The 21,136-nt window shown below is 42.1% G+C and overlaps 1 protein-coding gene and 1 long non-coding RNA gene across 8 annotated transcripts in view; one reads left to right on the top strand and one right to left on the bottom strand.

Annotated features, from left to right (window-relative positions):
- LOC116093906 overlaps positions 1 to 20,228 on the top strand; it is a 32,637-nt gene extending 12,409 nt beyond the window's left edge. For 2 of the 6 annotated variants that reach the window (XR_004119884.1, XR_004119889.1), the window contains 4 exons: positions 621 to 820; positions 1,101 to 1,180; positions 18,759 to 18,828; positions 20,116 to 20,228. This is a non-coding gene — a long non-coding RNA (uncharacterized LOC116093906). Of the gene's footprint in view, positions 1 to 620; positions 821 to 1,100; positions 1,181 to 9,474; positions 9,658 to 10,323; positions 11,064 to 18,758; positions 18,829 to 20,115 lie in introns of those variants that run through there. The other 4 variants (XR_004119888.1, XR_004119885.1, XR_004119886.1 and 1 more) reach the window with 4 other exon arrangements.
- Znhit6 (zinc finger HIT-type containing 6) overlaps positions 1 to 20,617 on the bottom strand; it is a 32,174-nt gene extending 11,557 nt beyond the window's left edge. Inside the window, exons 1-9 of one of the 2 annotated variants that reach the window (XM_031375751.1) lie at positions 20,413 to 20,617; positions 19,835 to 19,980; positions 18,849 to 18,914; positions 18,658 to 18,764; positions 18,487 to 18,572; positions 14,734 to 14,837; positions 4,794 to 4,862; positions 3,241 to 3,321; positions 1,713 to 1,790 (exon numbers count right to left, since the gene is read on the bottom strand). In XM_031375751.1, coding sequence (XP_031231611.1) covers positions 1,713 to 1,790; positions 3,241 to 3,321; positions 4,794 to 4,862; positions 14,734 to 14,837; positions 18,487 to 18,572; positions 18,658 to 18,764; positions 18,849 to 18,914; positions 19,835 to 19,980; positions 20,413 to 20,463 — 788 coding nt within the window. In that variant the 5' untranslated portion in view covers positions 20,464 to 20,617. Of the gene's footprint in view, positions 1 to 1,712; positions 1,791 to 3,240; positions 3,322 to 4,793; positions 4,863 to 14,733; positions 14,838 to 18,486; positions 18,573 to 18,657; positions 18,765 to 18,848; positions 18,915 to 19,834 lie in introns of both variants that reach the window. The other variant, XM_031375750.1, reaches the window with a different exon arrangement.
- Between the last annotated feature and the right edge of the window lie 519 nt (positions 20,618 to 21,136).

Below are 21,136 nucleotides of genomic sequence, written 5' to 3'. Positions count from 1 at the left end.
AAACTGAAATGACAATCTTTTATAGTCACATCATTTTCGTAAGATACTAAGCTGGATGAATTTTTTGCCAAGTTAAAATAATGGGATATATAGTTATTGTGAATGATATAAACAAGAAATGTGGCCTGTAAGATCTAATATGGAATGTTTTAATGTAAGACAAACAGGGCTTTAAGTTCTCTATAAAGTATGTACTCTGGAAAGACAATGTTATTATCTCTTACTAGAACAACATTTCTCTGATAAGGGATCTTAGTCATGTAAGTAATAAAAGAGGCCATTCTCTTTGTAAACCCAGTTGAAGCAAATGAGGTGTATGTGCAGGCTCACCTGCTCTGACTGGTTTCCAGGACTGACTGTTCCTCTGACCCTCTCTCGGGCTCATCCTCTGACAGGCACTTCTGCTGCTTTTCCATCCTCTACACTTTGTCTTTGTTAATTCAAATTTCTAATGTTAATAATATTTGCCATCAGACCAGCAATCTGTTCTATAGTTTAAGTAAGTATCCTACAATTATCTTTTTTATCAAAAACACTTTGATGTTCTTGAGTTTTAGAAGTGAGCACTGTGCCAGTCAAATCTGACTAGTTTAATGAGTACCTTTGTTCACTGTCCGCAGCCCAACTTACCTTGATTCAAGCAGAACCTTACAGTTAATGAAGGAAAATGGGAACAATATACCAACCTAAACAAATCAGTAACCAATCAACAAGCAAGCCCAAGATGTACATCATTTCTTTTGTTTTATGACTGTACAAAAATGACACAGGCTGCCTGCCCCAGGTCTGGTAAAACTGAATTATCAGGCAACCCGAATAGGTAAGTATAAAGCAACCATGCAAAGCTCACACTAAAATAACTAAAATGAATATTATTTTCTTTTGTTAAAGTAATCTGGGTGTCAGATTCGTGCACTGATGCAAACAATAAGCAAGCCATCTGTATGGTCTCTCAACAGTGACTAATGTCTGCTACTTGCAATTATCTCAGATAACACATTTCCCCCCATATTTTCTTTTCTTTTAGTGTAGGAAGTTAAAGGCAGAGATTTGGGGAGGCAAGGTGGCCAGCACTCTCACGGTTTCTCTCGTTCCTGTAGACCCAGATAGATGCCACCCCTCAGGAGCAGCCTAGCACAAGGAGTCGTCGAAGCTCAGTGGTGGAGACATGGCTCCAAAGGTGACCTAGTCGTTGATGAACAGAGCCCAGCAATAATCTCTCAGCTCGTAGTTTGCCTTTCTATGTGGTGCTTTCTAAGACAGTTTATGCAGTAGCCACCTGATAATGTGAGCTTTTGAGTTTCCAAAATTATAAATATAAACATCGGAACTCATACATTCTTGAGATGAGTGACTTTTGGTTGCATCTGAGGATACTTTAAAATACTCAAACTAAGTGTGATGGGTGCACACCTTTAATCCCACCAATTGGGAGATAGGGGCAAGTGGATCTCTGCGAGTTTGAGGCCAGCCTGGTCCAAGTTCCAAGACAGCCAGGACTACACAGAGAAACCCTGCCTTGAAAAGCCAAAAAACCCAGATAGGCGATTGCTATAAAACTTGTGTGTGATTATTTTAGTATTTTAACTTGAAAATGATAAGTTTAGATTTCTAGATTTTTGTTAACAGCAAAACAATGAGTATAATAGTTAACTACTTCACCTAATCAAGCTAGTTAATTATGCATAGAGAAAATGGGGGAACAATTTTACCTTATCATATTTTGCTGCATATTTTCGACCCTCATTAAAATTTGGATCCCGGTCTGTGACTGTGTGTAGGCTTTCAATCTGAAAGAAAACATTGCAGTGGAGGAAGCAAAATTAATTTTTAGTCTACTCCAAGATAGTCTTTATAGAGACTAAGCACTTATGAGTAGCTAATGTTTATAATTCAGCTATCCTAGAGAGAAAGAAAAGATGTTTTCTAAGCAAGATGTGAAAGCAATACCTGGTACGAGGTTACACATCTGAAATTCAAGTCTTGTTTTGACAGCACACATGCTAGAAAATATCCTTGTACCAGCAACAGTAAGCTGCTTACCACTATACTGCTTTCAGTTTAGTAACAAGCGCTGTCCATCAATGCCAACTACCTGAGCAATGATAATTACCAGATTATCAATTAAGCAAGCTTTAACTGTCAGAGTTGCTCCTGCATGGCTTGCAGGAGTCTAGCTGGCTCTGTCTTCTTCAGTAGTGAGAGACAATAGATCAGATCAGACACTTAGGACCCACCAGGTGTAAATGTCAATGCTCTAGGAATCCAACCAGCTCTCCCATCTCAAGATCAGGCCATCCACTCGGCCCCGCCGGGGAGCGGGGAGCACGAACTGGAAAGCAGCTGTCCAGCAAGCTTCCAGTCAGTGCACCGCAGAGGAGGCCAGGCCTCCACTTCATACTTCTCTCTCACACTTCCTGACTTTTTTTTTCTAGTATTATTCTAATACCACTAATGGGGAAATTAAATCATGCTGGTGAAGCAGCTTGCTCTGATCACACAGTTCCTAAGAGGCAGACAGAGGTAGCTACTTAACTCACATATCCAGGAGAAACTTTCCACTAAGCTGTGCTAGCCACTTCTGACCATGCTGTATTTCTGGAGGCAAAGTATAACCTTATTTAGTTATTTGAGGACTTGGCTGAAAAATAATTTCCTGTCTTTTACAGTTACTAGAGAAGCTTGTTTTAGAATTTTTGGTTCAATGTGAAAGGCAGTCTGGTCTACGGCTGAGACTGCAGACTTCAGTCCCATAGGGGTCTGAATCTCAGCTTCCTTGCTTATTGGTCACAGGAGGTTATTTAACCTATTCAGTTAACCTACAGGCTCAGTTTCTCCACCTGTAAAATAGGTATGAGCTGCTGCAACAGTTAAATGAATTGACACCATTACTGCCTACTTGAGTGTCTGTGGCACAGTAAATGGCACTAGTTTTACAATGACTGAACCTCAGCAAGTTCCAACAACATATTTAAATATAGCCACAACTTCCTATAATAAATACACACTTAAAAATACTTTAACATTTGCATCCAACAAGATGACCCAGCAAGTAAAGATGCTTGTGGTCTAAGTTCTAACCTTGAGAGGCACAAGGCAGAAGGAGAGAGCCCATTCTCCAAGCTTTCTATACTCTATGTGTTCTGCAGCACGTGTGTGCACACAAGTGCACAATTGTACAACGTTTTATGTCAACAGTTTAAATCTTGTCAGGAAAGCTACAAGATTTTTGAAACATACCTCTGACGAATCACAGGGTCAGACTTTTCAGGATCGATGTAAGGTTTTAGAATTTCATTAATAGTTTTATCATCTGGTACTCTTTTCAACAAAGAAGAAAAATAGCTGCGTTATTATTTATAATTGCTACTAAGTGTTAACTTAAAACTACTAAATTTGGTGTAAAAGCTGGCAAGGACCCTTTATTTTATTCTTGACAAAATATAGCATAGAACATTCTTTCATGGTAAGTTTTTGCAGAAGAAAAGCACAACAGACTTTCTAGGAACATGTGATTAAAGTCTTTAAAAATTTAGAAAATCTTATCACTTATAAAAATACGAAGCTGCTTTTAATGTACACCTATGTTCAAACTTTAAAAAGTTAAAACTGAAACATGTATGAAGCTCAAAGAAATATATCTGAGGAGCGCTCAGGAGGCTGCAGTGCAGCGCCCAGGAGGCAGCAGTGCAGCGCCCAGGAGGCAGCAGTGCAGCGCTCAGGAGGCAGCAGTGCAGCGCCTAGGAGGCTGCAGTGCAGCGCTCAGGAGGCAGCAGTGCAGCGCCTAGGAGGCAGCAGTGCAGCGCTCAGGAGGCAGCAGTGCAGCGCCCAGGAGGCAGCAGTGCAGCGCCCAGGAGGCTGCAGTGCAGCGCCCAGGAGGCAGCAGTGCAGCCAGTGTTCTGTTCATTCAGCCAGAGCCACAGACCAGGTTTTAAAGTTGATATCAATTTCCCTGGAATGAAGCATTTTAGGTTTTCAAACTTTCCTGTATATGCACACAGCTTTACATTTCTATAAAAGCTGCATAAGAAAATTAAGACTCCTCCAAAACAGTAACATACCCTAGCAATTTAACTCACTGAACCACTGCCGTTATACCCCTTTGTATTAAGCAAGACCAGTCCTGCCTTCTGCTTGGTAACAAAATTCTTTGCTAACTCCCTGTGACAATTCCAAAGACAGAATGCACAGTGGGGACAGATGCTGAGGATAGCACCTACCATGCACTTAGAACCACTTAGAACCACACAGCACATGGGTAATAGAATCTGAGTGATACTTGGATATACTCTTAGTTAAAAACCTTAACAAGCCTTAAAACATTAAGTTATGGTGTACTTATGTATACATACGTAGGTACATTGTGATGTATACACACAGGTTTCATACATATACCTATAATATTTTCTGTGGATTCTATCACTATAGAGGAGTTTTTCTATAGTAGAATTCTTGGTTATCTTTCATGTCCTGTGTAATCCTCAGTTTCAGACCTCCTGATTCAAATGACATCCCTCTCCTTAAATCACGCTCCCCGCTCAAACAATTACTGCCAGTCTATGTTACCTTCTCCCCTTCAAGTGTGACCCACTTTGTAGACCGTCAGCATCGCAGCATTGTAGCTGATTTGATCTGCATGCCGCTGGGCTTGGCTGCAGATCCCGTAATCACTGCCAACGACACTGCACTGTGTGACACGCACAGCTTAGCTTACTCACTCAGCCACTCGCCTGTGTAATGCCAGAGCCTTAAAGGAAAACATCTGTAACGGACAGCGGTGGGTGGTAGCGTACCTTTTTTCTATATATTCTGCTTGGCTCTGAGGAAACTGGAGCTTCACATGCCAATAGAACTGCTGTTTCCTAGGAAAGAACAATGATGAGCAGGTTAAGGTAGAGAGGAATCAAAGCCAATAGATCAGTTCAGAGTTTCCACTGAAGGACTTTTCTATAGTCGGTCTCAAAACGTAAACTACTGCTTTTATTCAGTGCTGTTTGCCATTTTCTAAAGCCGTGGCAACCATGTTCCTGGAGTAATGGGCTTGTAAGGTTGGTAAGAGGAAAGAACAGAAGTGAGACAGTTCTGAACCTGAGGACATTTGTCTTCCTGAATTAGAAGGCAGTTTCCCAGAGCAGGGGCTTTGGAGGTTGGTGAGCTTGCATTTGGAGTTTACATGCACATTTCCTCGTGATTAAGCACAGTGAGTTGGTGTTCTCCAACTAATCTAGAAAGCAGGTGAAGGAAGTCCTGTCCAGTTGAGTCCAGCTGGTTGTCTACACACTTGTGAGGATGACTGTGTGCATTCAGTAGCAAAACAGGACACAACAGGCTGGTTGCTAAGCAAAATGAACTTAGTGCCTCTGCTTTCCATCTAGACTTAGGTCTATATGGGACCTAACATAACTCGCTAAATATTTGCTTTTAGAAAAATGACCACATACCCATCAGACCCAAATCAAACAAAATGAAATTCACAAGGCCCAACCACTGTTTGAAGCACCATTACAGAAATTTAAATCTCTTCATCTGAAGTGATGGTTTATGTGGTTCTCCTCTGTCTGTTTGCTTTTGAAACAGGGTTTCCGGGTTTGACTCTGCAGCCCTGGCTAGCCTAGAACACATGCTATGTAGGCCAGCTTGTCCTTGAAGTTAGGGGTCAGCCTGCCCTTACCTGACCTACATGTACTTTCTTAAGAATACCCTTGCCACCCACTTGCTATGTCTCTGCGAGGCAATGATCAGCAGTTACAAATAGCACAACCCTAATCTATAACATTCTTTAAAAAGCACAACATTAGCAGTACATCTTCCATCAAGCATTTATAAGATTTAGTGAGGATTCTTTTTTTTTTTAATCTGAATGAAATGACTGTATGCCAATGAATCCTGTCTGTTAGGGTAAGTTACCACACATTTGAATACAGCAGGGTTGTTGTTTGTGTTTTTTTTTAGTACTAAGGCTGGTTTTGGAAAAGCTGAAGAAAAAAGTGTGGAGATAATGCTTGTGTTTATAGTGCCATTATTACACAAGAAACAACTGAGTTTAGTTTTTTTTTAATAGAACAACATCAAAAACACACATTACTAATATAGAAGCCTGATGTCTAGTATCTCAGAGACAAAGAACTTTTACAAAGATCTGAATTCAGATGCAGCAGTTACTAGTTCTAAGCAAGCAATTGCAGGAATAGCATGCAGCTGCACCTGCTGAGCCATCTCTCTGGCTCTTCCTGTAAGACTTTTAATGTAGCAGGGAGGTGGTGGCGCACACCTTTAATCCCAGCATTTGGGAGGCAGAGGCAGGCGGATTTCTGAGTTTGAGGCCAGCCTGGTCTACAGAGTGAGTTTCAGGACAGCCAGGGCTACACAGAGAAACCCTGTCTCGAACCCCCCCCACACCCCCCACCAAAAAAAGAATCTGCTCTGCAGACTCAAAAGAATTGTTTTCAATTTTCATAATTATATATGGTGATATACAAATGGCATAAAATATGAACATATACTAAAGCCCGAATGCTACCTGGTATCTTCTAAAGACACATCCCAAGAAATACTTGTATCGTCAGGCTAGTTCAGTGCTTCTCAACTGTGGCAGGGCCAGCTACTTCACTGTGCCATAAACCCTCTGGAGGATAGTTAATAGAGTCCCAGCCTGACGCGCTGGATGCTGTAAGAACTCTGACAACTGTAACTGAAGATGCTCCCCAGCATCCCCAGCAGGAAAACACCGCCATAACAGAGTCCTGGGACAGGATTAGCATCACTATCAGTTACTGCAACTCACTAGGGCTACTGTTCCCCAGGTTCAGTCAGATGCATTCAACAACACGATCACTGCACCGTTGGCAAATCCACTTTCTCAAGAACGAAAATACTACCTAGAACACTGCACATAGCTTAACCACCCAAGACAGTTGTTTACGGCTGACCTGATCAGTGAGGTGGTGGAGGCAGTAGACACAATCACTAACAGTGTCATCCCTTTCTGGACAAGTCACTCAGAAGCAGTTCTTGGAGTCACATGAAGCCAAAGGTGTCAGAGGGTTAGCAAGGGTATGGTGACATTTTCTTATCTTTCCCCAAATATTGACATGAACACGAACACGAACACACACACACACACACACACACACACACACACACACACACACACACCATCCATGCAATAGAGCCAGCACTGTCCCAATGTTTTCTGGATAGTCAACAAAATCTTAATGACTGAGCCTCCACAGGGGCAATATATAAACAGACATCCAATGTGTGAGAGCAAGCACCGCAGGGTGCAGTTAGGAGGAGAATGTTTGAAAGGCTCCCCAGGAAGAGGGAGGAGAATAGAAAAAAAAATGGAAAAACTGATGGCACATGTATGAAATAGGGACTATAAATATTATGCACTATTTATTTCTAAGAGTTATACATATTTATCAACCCTCACTTACTTGGAACTTTGAAGGATCATCCTTTCCAAGTTTCAATAAAATAATACGTAGTTGAAGACACTGGCAGAGGGTTCTATGGTCATGTACTCAATTATTCTTGACTTTATTTCTTAAAAACTGCCATTTTAATCTGAAGTTCTATCAGATTCCTAAGGAATATACAAATCCAAAGTCGTCAGTTCCTGATAAATGGTACTACTGCTCATGCCACAGGGCTGTACGCATGCTGAATGATGTACTTCCAAGTCTGAGAATGCCTTCATTCTTATTTAAAAATAGGTCTGCATTAAATTTGCTGCATATGATTTGCTGTTTTCCACTACTACTAAAACCAAAGATATTTTTAATGAGAAGAACCAGATAATAGTGAGACAAACACTGGAAGTAATCCTTACATTTTTTTAAGAACTAAAATACTTCCTTATTAGAAATTCACCTGAATATATTTCCTCACAAACTATTACTTGGGCTGCTGGGGCAGATGGTTCAGGTGGCAAATGATGTGCCTGCTGGATGCCCTGGGTTCAGACCTCTGGGGCTCATAGCCAGTCTAGCCCAGTCAGTGAGCTGCACATACATGAGAGATGCTATCTCAAAAAACAAAACAAACCAACAAACAAAACTCCCAAAACCCAAAACAAACGTGGTAAATGTCTGAGGAACACTGACTGATCCCTGGCCTGTACACTCAGACACACAGGCCCAATGAGGACTGGATTATGGATGTAATTATTTTGATAGCCTCAAAGTTATTTTGCTGAGAAATATGTTATAAACAACCAGACACATGCTTATAATCCCTGAATGTGGGAGGCAACAGAGACTTAACTGTCCTTTTCTTTGGTTACATTTATTTATCTATTTTTTGAGCATAGCAGTATTGTCTATGGCACACAGCTGGAGGTCAGAGGACAACCTGTAGGAGTTGGCTCCCTCCTCCTACTATGCTGGCCCTGGGTATTAACTAGATTCCTAAGACTTGGCAGCAAGCACCTTTCCTCACTGAGCCATTTCACTGGCCCTTGTTGGTCCTTTTTTTGGGTGACTTTGAGGCAGGGTTTCACTGTGTAGTTCTGGTTGTCCAGGAAATCATTTTGTAGATAGACCAGGCTGGCCTCAAATGCAGAGATCCACCCAGCTCTTCCTCCCGAATGCTGGGATTCATGCTTGTGCCACCACACCTCGCTTCATTTGTGCTTTTAAGAAGTACTTCTAACTATTTTTGAGAGCCACATTGACATGCTATCAGCCTGAACCTGAACTTGAGAGTGTTAGCTACAGATGTTTCCTAGGATAGACAGTATGGAGATGCCCAGCAAGGCGCATGTGCTGGAAACAAGCTTCCTACCACACCGGTACTGAGGTGGAACTTCTGAGACAACAGCACTGAAGAGGGCTCTGCCCACATGGATGAGTCAGACCATGCACATGCTAATGGATTAATGTGGAAGTGTTCCGTTATGAACACATGCTCCTCTCTGGCTGGCTTGTTCTATCTCCCCATGTGATAGCCAGTGAAGCCTTCTTGCTTCTCTTATGACTTCTGAGTCTCTGGGCCTGGAAAGAAGGCTCAGTGGTACTTGCTGCTCTTCCAGAGGACCCAGCCTCAGTTCCCAGCTCCCACATCAGACAGCTCACAAACACCTAAAACTCCAGTTCCAAAGACTTTCTTCTGGCCTCCAAGATTACACATACATATATGATATGTACATTAAAACAGTAGCAAAATTAAATTTAAAAAGTTCTTAATCTCCATAGTCATGAAAATTAAACTCTAGGTATATGTAAATAAAATAAATTACCTGGTCTCTGGTATTTTTTAATAACAAGAGATATTATGAGGTTAAGCTAAAGAAAGATCTTCCACATGTCTGCATTTCAGAACAGTCTATAAAAATTAGAAACTATTGGTTGTTAACTACCATAAAATCCTTGAATGAAGAAATAATAATATGGATAATATTTTGTTTTAGAATCAAGTAGGGTTATACATTTCTAAGTTGTAACGATTACATAAATGTAATTCGTTTTACAGATGAAAACAGGAAGGTGGAAAGGTTTCTTTGCAGAGATCACTCTTCAGCTGCCAACTGGGAAGGTGGTATTTGAACACAAGAGTATCATAACTCTAGAATCCATACTTTAATCTATTAGAGAAACAAAATACTTCCAGAAATAAAAATTCAACAATAAACCACTTGTTTCTCAGAAATTCCAATTCAAATATGCCACAATTACTTTTATTGTGAATATTTACCTCCTATATGAACAATTTTCTAAAGACACAGTGGACATTATAACTGTCTGCTAGGCACCCATCCCTACCGCTCACTTCCATTTTCCTAATCCACAGCCACACTCTAGCAGTGGACGCTCGATCCGCCAGTTTCCTGGATACAGTATCTCAGGGGTTGCATAGTTTCTGATTCCAGGTCACCCCTGTGCTCCTTACTGATATAATGAGTATATCTGCTTATTATATAATAATCTGCTTTAATACAGGCTGTTACTAGCAGGGTTTTATAACCATGTCAATTAAGCTCATAGCACAGAAGATGCACTGAAGGTCCTAGGATGTGCCAAAACAAAACAAGAAAAGCAAAGAGATGACACCATGAAAAATCATAAAGAAAGCAGGTCCTTGATGCTGTACACAAATCACTGTATTGTAATAACCTTGCAGTCCATCCTAACTGAACAGTCTGAATGTCAACGTGAGATTTCCAACTGTCAAGCTGGTCTGACCTGGGTATTTTATTTTATGCATCAAGCATCCTATGTGGTAAGGGACTAGACTTTTCTCAGACGTTCTAGTTTGCTTTCTTTTGCTGGGATAAACACCAGGACTACAAACAAGAGTGAAGAACATTTATTTGTCTTACAGGTCACAGTCCATCACGGAGGAAAGCCAGTGCAGAAACTCAAGGCAAGAGCCTAAAGGCAGAAACTGAAGCAGACCATGGGTGAACACTGCTTTCTGGCTTGCTCAGCTATTCTTCTAATAGAGTTCCTGCCAGCATGCTCAGGGATAGGATGCCTCACAGTAGGCTGAGCCTCTTAACAATCAAGTTAACAATCAAGAAACAGTTAACAATCAAGAAAACATGGCAAACATGCCCACAAGCTAGTCTGATGGAGGCAATTAATTCCTCAGTTGAGGCTCTTTCTCCCAGTTTGTGGCAGGTTGACAAAAACCAAGACACTACACTTCACCTTTCATTTATAAGCAACAGACAGGAAGACAGATGCAAACTGCCAACTGTTAGGACATTTAGAAACATCAAGTAATACTTGATGGAATTTTAGGAATATAAGCATTTTGTTCCACTTGCAGCCATAAAATCTTATTTTAATTGAAAACTGAAAGAAAATCTACCAAATTTGGAAGCCCTTGAAGGGCAAATGCATGAAACAGCTACACGATCCTTCGCTCACAGCCTCCTGACCTTTAAAGTGTTTTTCATGACAGAAACTTAAAGTTTCTCAAAAATAAATGCAACACATCCTCATAAAAATAATTTATTAGGATTAGTACCATGATTAAGTACTTCTGGAAGCATGAATACAAAGGATCTGCTCAGTTACTTAGTTTGTATTAAAATAACTAAGTTTGAAAATGAAAACCACAATTTTATGTCTCACATCATTATGAAAATACTTTCAAAAGGACCAGTTATATATTTTGCCCATGAAGCACTGCACTACGCGGTAACAGGAAAACAGGTTAGCTAGGTAGTGCTGGAGTGACTAGATGACATACTAAAAAAATGCAGTCCACGAAAGCTGAGATGAAAAAGGCATTTTAACCACTTCTGGCAGTTCTTAATTGGCTGTGCGGTAGAAGGAAGTGGCATTTGGGAATACCTGGCTTGGTCTAAGACTGGGGAGCACAGAGCCATTTCCTAGGGAAGGTTCAGGAATACAAGTTTTTCTAAGAAGTGTAAAAGGGTTCCACACACACAAAATGTACCTTTCAAAATACTCAGAAGCTCCTATGGGGACACTAGGATGGAGGAAGAAAAACAGACCTGTTTCATGTTAACTGTGGAGAAAATAAGTACTCTAGGAGCTCAGGCAAAAAAGACATGATGGGGAGAAGATGAGCTGTTTGTACACTTGCACAGACAGTGAGGAGGTACAGAAGAGGGAGGCATCCTAGGATCAGCAGGGTCAACACCTTGGGTTCACTTCAGCTCAGCAGGAAATCAGGAGGGGCAGACTACCTCAATGACCTCCCTGGTGTAGCATGGCAGGCTTGTCTGCAGCCCCCTATGACTCACCACCCTGAAGACACACAAACTCCCTCCACTGTCATAAACTCCCGAGGCCTTTGGAGTTGCTCTCATACTAGCAGAGCACAGAACTGTTCCCCTTCCATTTAAATGTGTCCTGAACCTTGATGAGGTCTGAATAGAAAGTAAAATGCTCTCTGACCAGTGGTCCAGTCTGGGGAGGCTATAGAACATTAAGAGGTGGGATACAGCTGGAAAAACGGGTTGCTGGGGTTACAGGCCTTAAGCATTACAGTCTATTCCCACTTCTAGGCCCTAGTCTTTCTGTATCTGGTTTACCTGGATGAGATGAACCCCCACCATCTATTCCTCACCCAAACAACTGTACCCTCCTCTTACACCATGATCCAAGGTAAGTCCTTCCCCCTTTCATTTGCCTCTTGTCAGGGATGTGGTCACAACCCACACATGTGATCTCAGGCAGTGAGACTTGTGCATCTACTGTAGCCTGTATGCAACCACTGTAATTGGTAGTACTCAACTGTGCAGAGTCTGCCAATAAGTTGGGCAGGTGCTAGTTGGTACATAGGCCAGTAGTTTTCAACCAGAGGCAGACTTCAAACTCATCTGGTGCTTTTTAAAAATAAGGATTCCCTAAGGTCAATGAACTAACAGCTCTGTTCATCAAGCCTAATTCTGAGCTTCAGAACTAACTGGCCCACAGTTAGTTCTGAAAGGCACTCTGAACTGAATACCCTCAAACATGACAAACAGTCTGAGTACTGCATGGATCCTCTTTTATACCCAAGGCAATAGGCACAGAGAAGTAACTTGCCAAGAAAACTCCCCTCACGTAACATCAGGCTTTTATCATGGCGAGCACGAAACAAGCAAAGAGTATGAGCTATGTCGGAATCTTCTTTAATTAGCAAACACACAAGGCATCTCCGTTATTCATGAAAACACCTGAAATGGTCTCTGCTCTGCTTCAAAAGTAGCAATTCAGGCTGTAGAGTGACTGAAAAGCAGATGTTAACTTCTGGCCACAGAAAGAACAAAACATTTCAGACACAGGCTAGGTGATGAGATTTAAACTACTGGCAATCCTGTCAACGGCCAATGGAGCACTGAGGCACTGACCGCAGTGGTCAAGAAGCTATAATATTCTGAGTAGGTGGCCATCATGGTAAAAGCATGAGGACTGAACATGACAGAGCGTTAGGTTTTCCGTAGACAGTTGTTTAGCAGCACTACCTAGGGAAGGTGAGTCCCTTGCTCCTGTTGGCACGGACATAGTCAGGAGAGGCTGGACAGGAGGACAAGCAAGCTTCTACTTCTTCATAGTGCTTTTGGAAGGCCCTGCAGTCATTCTGCAATTCCTTCATGACATCTAAAAGCCACATGGAAAAGGAATGGCAGAGTCCACCATTTCAGCGCCGCTAGGCATCTGCACCACCCGCCTATTGCACTCTGAATCTCACTGTAAAGCCCACTTGTTCTCACAACTGTGAGACTCACTTCATTTATCCTTGCTCCTTTCTAAAGCAAAGTTAGAGGAATGTACAAACCTAAACTTACATAGATACCATGCTAAAACAAGCCTGAGTTTAAAGAAATGCATGGCTACAACTATTTAAGGAAATGAGTGCAATTATGTTAACAAACAAGTAGATGGGCATGTTACATGATATAATTAGAAAGCTATAATTGTATCTAAAGAATACAGTATTTTTAAATTTGTAAAATGTTTGTTAAGTCTTTACAAGAGGGACACCTAGTGGCTAACTTCTAAAACAGGACTGGAACACTTAAATACTAATTCACATTTTTAACAATGGGCATGTCTCTATGATCTTAATTCTCTATAAAGATGATATATACCTCTGTAGAAAGCAAAAAACCAAACTAAACCCTAAGTCCAAAAGATGGATTAAGAAGTTTAGGACTCACAGTCCTAATCAGGAAGAACAAAAATAAGCACAGGGCTCAGGGGTTGTGGAGCACTGGGTGGGGTAGCAGAAGTTAACAACCCCCGGGTCCTTCTGGGGAACAGGTCATTAGGCCGTACCAGAACACAGGCTGAGAGTAGATACTGAGAGTAGACCTAATCGCATAGGCTGAGTACTACTAACGAGTGACTGGTGCCTTAGTCAGCTATAGTCGGAGAGGCTTTTTCCTGCAGATAGAGAAGCACAGCCAGACACTATGCAGAGAGGGAGGGAGGAAGAGAGAGGGAGAGAGAGAACACGAGTGAGCCCAAGCAAAAGCATGAGCATGTGTGCTTGGAACACACAGCTCTAAACAAGATATTTACATCAAATCCCTCTGCTCAGGGCTCAGGGAACCCCGCAGGAGAGTCAGAAGGGGAGAATGAAGAGAGGAGATGGAGAACAAGGTCCTCTAAAACAACTGACCAAAGTTCCTAAGAAGTCACAGATACTGCAATGAGGCCTACAGAGGTGTAAGGTGGGAAGTGCTTGAGTCAGAACTCTGAGACAAGAATGGGTAGTACAGTGAGACTTGCCTACAAAACTTGAGGCAGTAAGTCTCTCAGGGCTTTAACCTTGCATCAAGGTACACAGTGCTGAATGAGGAGGAACAATTTAATTGAAGGAACTTAGCTTTCACCGCCCTTTCGAGATTTGAAGTTAAGCTCCCCAAATACTTCCATGATGTTCTAGATTTCAGAAAACTTCACAGCACTATTCCTCAAAGTAGGATTCTCTGCCAGAGCATTACTGGGCACCATTAGAAACTCACACTATCAAATTCCAGCCCAGCCACAAATATTGTTGAGGCACTATGAGAAATACATGCTATCAAATTCCAACTTCCTGGGATTAAATCACAAGATTATTTATTGATTTGTTATGTACATGAACAGCATACATGTCCTTGGACATATACACCAGTCACAGGACATGCAATTATCAGTTTCTCCTATCATCCAGGAACAGTTTATAGATCAGACTTTTGTTTACAATGTTCTAAAGCAAACCAAACATTGTAGGTTTCTTATCAAGTTACAATAACTATATATACAATAAAAGTGAGAAACCTACCTATGATCAAAAACTGTTGAATTCTCTTTCCTCTTGCTAAATCCACTGGGTAGAAGATTCAAGTGAATACCTTGTTTTCGGGCACGATTCTTCATAAACAACAGCTAACAACAAAATCAAATAAAGTTAATTTCAGAATGCCTTATAATTCATATTCAGATAATAGTATACAAAGAGGGTACAAAATGGGGTATAAAGACACCTGTTTCTAACATATATTACTCCATCTGAGTTAGTTACTAAGCTTAAGGAGGTAACTGGACAATCTCAAAGTAACTCAACTAAGCCTTCTACTGAGTTAAAGAGACAAGATCACCCAGAGGAAGGGTTTTCTTGTTAACTGGATAGGAATCTAAGAGTTGTAATGCCAAGTTGGATAGTCAAGTCACAAGTCCATGGAAAAGGGTTAGCAATCACCAGTTAAGTAAGAAAATTAAAAAAATAATGGTATGTAAGTTTGTAAGTCATCAGACTTTGGTTTTAGTAATGACAGTAGTTATAAAGGTGAATTTTTCCATGAAAACATAGCCAAGCAATGGAGAAATACATATATGAAGATAAGAATATTTAAAAATTGTCTTAAAACTATTTATAAGCTCCCAAATTATCATACTTGCTCAAGAGAGAACACAACTGTGACACAAAGATAAGTAGAAATCACAAAACAGCACAGAAACACCATGCCAAGCACTGGTACCATTTAAGTAATATTGGGCAAAGCAGACAAAAGCTTAGAGCAGTGGTACTCAACCTTCCTAATCCCTGACCCTTTAATATAGTTCCTCATATTATGGTGATACTCTACCATAACATTATTTTTGTTGCTACTTCATAACTGTAATTTTCCTACTGTTACAAATTGTAATGTAAAAATCTGTGGGGTAGTGACCCACAGGTCAAGAACCACTGGCTTAGAAGAAAAGGTAACCTCATAAAATCAAAGAACTAATTCCTGATGCATTTAGTAATTTAGCTTTAAAGTAATGAACAAAAGGTAATTAAGCCACAGGGTCAAAAGCAATTTTGCTTTTACTCACTAGGAATATTTTAAGCAAGGAAAGCCAGAAATGATTTAAGTAACACACTCAACAACCCTGACTTTAAGAGAGCCTACTCTGGTCCCTTAGAACCACTGATGGACACCAGGCTTTGCAGATGCCCAAGTCCCTTATATAAATGGTGTAATATTTGCATATGACATTCATACATTCTGTCTATGTGAAATAATCTTTATGCCCAACATTATATAGAGAGTAGTCAAGAGGTAACGCAGAGAATAATGGTAAGAAAAAGGTTTGTGGCTGCTCAGTATGGATTGAATTTTCATTCCAAACACATTTGACTTATGGCTGGTTGAATATGTGACAAGGCCAAATGCCTACAATGACTCTCTGTGTCTTCTAAGCAAACAGGCCACATGTTGAGTGAAGCACACTGCAACAAATCAGAGTGTAGCAGAGACACAAGACTGATAAGTAGACTAATAAGATGGCGCAGAGACACAAGACTGATAAGTAGACTAGTAAGACTAATAAGATGGCACAGAGACACAAGACTGATAAGCAGACTAGTAAGATGGTGCAGAGACACAAGACTGATAAGTAAACTAGTAAGATGGCGCAGAGACACAAGACTGATAAGTAGACTAATAAGATGGCGCAGACAGGCTACAACCTGACCCAAGCGTTTCTTCTATGGCTGCCTGGCTTATGATAAAGGTGACCTTTCCAGGAAATGGTGCTATGAAGTGGAATTATCTATATGGAAAATTAAATGGCAGTTTCAGTTTCAATGATACTAACAATTAATTCCAGAAAAGACAAAAATGTGAAATGTAATACTAGAAAGCTTTTAGAAACAATTATAAAATGTTAGGTTCAAAGTGGGCCAGCCAAATGGCAGTGCTGTTGACCATGTACTGGAAAGAACTTCCTTACAAACATAAACTACTAACTACAAAGAAAACGGGCAAAAGAAAACTTACACTAAAATAGTTTGTTCACCAAAAGAATGGAAAGATAAACCATACGAAATAGTCTTATAACACTCTATCAAGTACTGACCAGCATCTAAAAAAGACAGAGTTCTTATAAACCATTAAAGACAAAGACAGCTCTCTGGGGCTAGCGACACCTCAGCGGGTAGAAAGTCTGCTGCACAAGAATGAAGAACTGAGTTTGAAATCACAGAACACAAAGACCTTAGTGTGCGAGCAGAGTTTGCTTTCCCAGTCTCCTATGGAGGGATGGAAGCTAGAGACAGGAGAAGAGATCCTGCCTGTAACAAGTTAAAAGGAAGCAGCAGAGGCTGTCCTGACCTCCACATCCATGTGCATGGCGTGTGCCTGCCCACACTGAGTCACAGAGATAACAAAGCTGATCAATAAAAAGAACAAAATGCTTAAACACAAACTCACAAAGAGGAAATCAAATGTCCACAATCAATCCTATAGCAATAAGACATAAACAAACTTAGCTGGACCACATTCAGACGTAATTGGTCAGACTGAAAACTGGTAATAAGTTCTAACATGTAGTCACAGTAAGAACATGGACACATCACAATAAAACAAGTTCATGTTTAGGTATAAAGCCTGGAAAAGCAAGTGCATAGATAAACCACAATTCAAATCCAAAAAGATTCCCAAGAACACTGTTTCAAAACCAGCTTTTTTGTTTTTTGTTAATTACTGAAAATTCAAAGTTTATAAACATCAGGATAAGCAAAGGTATGGTTGTAAGACAAGCCTTTGGAAAGGTCACCAGGTCAGCACACCAGAGATTAGCAAGGGTCCCCAGGGAAGCCAGAGTGCTCCCTTCCCGGGCCCAGCGAAAGCCATCCTTTTATTAAAATTTATTTTTACTTTATGTGTTTGCCCACTTGTATGTGCATCATGTGTGTACCTGGTACTGCTGGAGACCAGAAGAGGGCGTTAGAGCATCTAGAACTAGTTGGAGCAGTTCCAACTAGTCTCAGGGGTTCATACATCTGTGTAGCCCAGGTTTCTCTCAAGACCGAGTACTCTCAACTGCTGTGCCACCTCTCCAGGCTCAAGACAGTTTGTTTCCTCTTCTGAGAACAGGTCGAATATAGTGCTGCCTGGCCTGGAACTCAAGAGACTCACTTGCCTCCATTTCCTGAGTGCTGGATTAAAGGCACCACTACGCCCTGCCTCCCTTAGTCTCATGTCTACTTAGAATGCTTGGAACTCTTACATGTTTCCCTCATCTCTGTTCAGCATCCCTCCTAACTCACTATGCTTCCATTATCCAGCCCCTCCTAATCGCCCATGCATCTTTGCATTTCTGAGTCAGTCTGGCTATGCATTTCTCCTGAGTGCCAGGTCTATGCGGCTTCTGCTTATGTTTCCACTCGAGTTTCCCTCTAATGTCTCCAACTGTCCCTTTCATACCATTAGGTCACTGCCTACCTGTGCCCCCAGGAAAGCCATCTATCTTTACCACTGTGCCGACAATCACACTCTGCATAGTCCATGTCCCTCACGCACCCTGTTCTCTTTATTCTCTTGAACCATCGTAACTTCCTGCATGCGCTTAACTCTATAAGAAATTCTATCTGCTGCTCTGTACCTCCCCTCTACAATACAAATGCCTCAGGGTAAGTACTTGGATCTATCTCAAATAATCAGAATAGCCCCACGTCATCGATAACAGTGGCCACTTGATATGGCTCAGAGATGAATAAACTGGGTGGAAGAGATTTGAATGTAAAAAGATTAGAAGAAATATTTACATATTTTTTGCGCTTTGGTCTTGTCAAGAAGGTATCTCTTGAAACCTGGTCTGCTGTTCTTGCCACGTCTTCCAAAAATCGATAGTCTGGTAATTTCAGAATGGAAAAGTTAACAAGTGACACTTGCCAGTGGCCAGAAGGCATTCCTGTGTTGTGCACAAAATGACTTACCACTCAGGAGATTCATCTCTGTAAACTGCTGCAGCGAAATGTAAGCAGTCTTATCCCGGACTCCATTACAGGTCAGGTCAGCTTTGTGTTTCTTTACACAGGGTAAACTGAAGAAACAAATGAGAGGCGGCTCCGTATCTGAAGTCAGAGCGCACGCGGGTAGGGGATAAGGTAGGAGGCTACATATCTACCTGCAGGAATATCGCAGGCAGCGTGGACATCTGTACTTCGCTTCTTCTGTCCCACAAGTCTCACACCTGTAAAAGTGCACCTGTGACTTAGTGCTCACAATCAACTCTACTTACGTCCTTCCAGTCTTAGAATTCGGACTCAGGGCATTTCATAGTTTATAGGCAGGGAGTCAAAGCAACTGTATGATAGCTGCCGCTGGAAATCATGACAATGTTTAAAAATGACATTTACGATGACATGCAATTCAAGAAGACTGTATAAAAGAAATCATTGGCCCATTTTTTCCCCCTACGGTACTTAGAGAATAACATGAATTGGTGATTTTAGAAATGAGTAATTTATGGAGATTTTGTGTGTGTGTAGAAGTATAATCCATGAGCTATACAGAGAAACAAGGTAGGATGAGACCTAGCCAAATTTAAAGAGTGGCAGCAATGTGTGCCCTTTCCCCAGTTCCACAGTGAATGTAGAATGGTATGACTCGTTGTCCTCAGTCATTCATCTATGGTCTGAGAACCAAAGTGTACCTAGTACAAGCCAGTTCTATCAGCTCAAGGTGACTGAATCTGACCTTCTGTGCTGTCACAAGAGCACACAAAAGAGACTACATCCAAGAAATGAACACTCATAGGAGCCAGGAATACATTCAAGAGTAAGCTGATGGTTGTCTATTAGTCTACCCGCGTGCTGGTTTTCGGTTTATACTGGATGGCACCCTAGTTCCTATTCTAAAAGGCAGACCGAACAAGAGCTTCTTATTTAACCAGATCTGGTTCCACAAAGTCTTATGACCCCTAGAATATTCACTCCCTAACCTGACCACACCCTTCTGGGCACTGCCACTTCACATAGTGTCCTGGAAAGCTTCACACCTGACCTGAACATCATCATTCAGACTTCAGGGACCCCCGTCACGCCTGGTTTAACTTACCTCACTCGTCCACCCAGTATTCTACTTCCCATCTGGGTTTTCTTCCTGCCCTACCTTGACATAGCCAATTTCCTCTTGCAGCCCACTCGGGGATTCCTCTGAGGCTCTTGCTTCACCTTCGTGTCTTCCATCGCTTCTCTCTTGAGGCAATCCTCTTCTTTTACAGGCACTCCATCCGTCACCTGCTCCTCCTTTACGTTCTGACCAACAAACAACTCGTGTTTTACGTTCAAGTCCTCCTCCTGCACTTCTTCCCAGTCCGTTACCTCCTCCTTCACCTTCACTTCCTCTTCCTTTACTTCTGGCTCATCCACCTCCTCTTCTTTCACCACCAGGCTACCATCCGCCTCCTGCTTCACCTCCAACACGCCTTTCTCATCCTTCACCTCGGGCCCGCCCTCCACCTCCGGCTTCGCCCAGTGGCTCTCCGAAACGCCACCGTCTAAATCCGACCAATCTACTACTTCCTGCTTCACCACAGCTAAGTCCGTCTTTACATCCTCCGCATCCTCCGTGGCCTTAATTCCTGACAGTCCGTTCCTCTCCTCTCCATCGCCAGCTTCGGGGCTCCCATCTAAGTCCCTGGCTCCCTCCCCACCGGCCGCAGGCCTCGGCCGCGCCCCCTCGGCTACCGTCTGGGGACCTCCTCCCAGAGGCCCTTCCTTCTCGGCTGCAGATTCCATCAGCTCACGAGCCTAGGCCGAAGCTGCCACTCCGTTCTTCACCGTGGCACTACCACGACGACAAGAGAGATTGCCAAACGAACCGCCGACAGCGCCACACGCGCAGCAAGCCAGAAGCCGCAATCGCTGCACGCTCGCTGGAAGCGGAGTTAGCCGTAAAGCAGCTGTTCCGGCGGCCACGACTCTTCACGACCTGCAGCGTACTTTACGGCTTGACGGCTTTAAGGCTCTTTAAGCCAGGTGAGGCCACGCCCACAAGAACTCCCACCCCGGGGCGGGGGTTTTGTCACACCCTTCCTCAGGCTCTAAAACTGGTGTCCTGGGTACTGTAACGATAGTCTCAAATAAGTGACCCACTTTAATCAGTATTAAGGATTGAACCTAATGATGTATGACAATAGACACAGACTCCCATGTTCCTTCAGAGTTTAGACTGTCTAAAGTGGTGGTTCTTAACCTTCCTAATGGTGGGGATCTTTATGCTCCTCACGTGTGGTGACCTCCAACCATAAAATTATTTCTGTGTGTACTTCATCACTGTAATTTTGCTACTGTTATGAATCGAAATGCGAACGCTTCTGGGAGTGAAGGTTTGTCAAAGAGGTCGCGACCCAGGTTGAGAATCACAGTCACGGTCTAAGGCTTCTCTCTCTCTCTCTCTCTCTCTCTCTCT

Source organism: Mastomys coucha, unplaced genomic scaffold (genome assembly GCF_008632895.1).
Source record: "Mastomys coucha isolate ucsf_1 unplaced genomic scaffold, UCSF_Mcou_1 pScaffold16, whole genome shotgun sequence".
NCBI classification, from domain to species: domain Eukaryota; kingdom Metazoa; phylum Chordata; class Mammalia; order Rodentia; family Muridae; genus Mastomys; species Mastomys coucha.
This window is presented reverse-complemented; position numbering and strand designations above follow the sequence as displayed.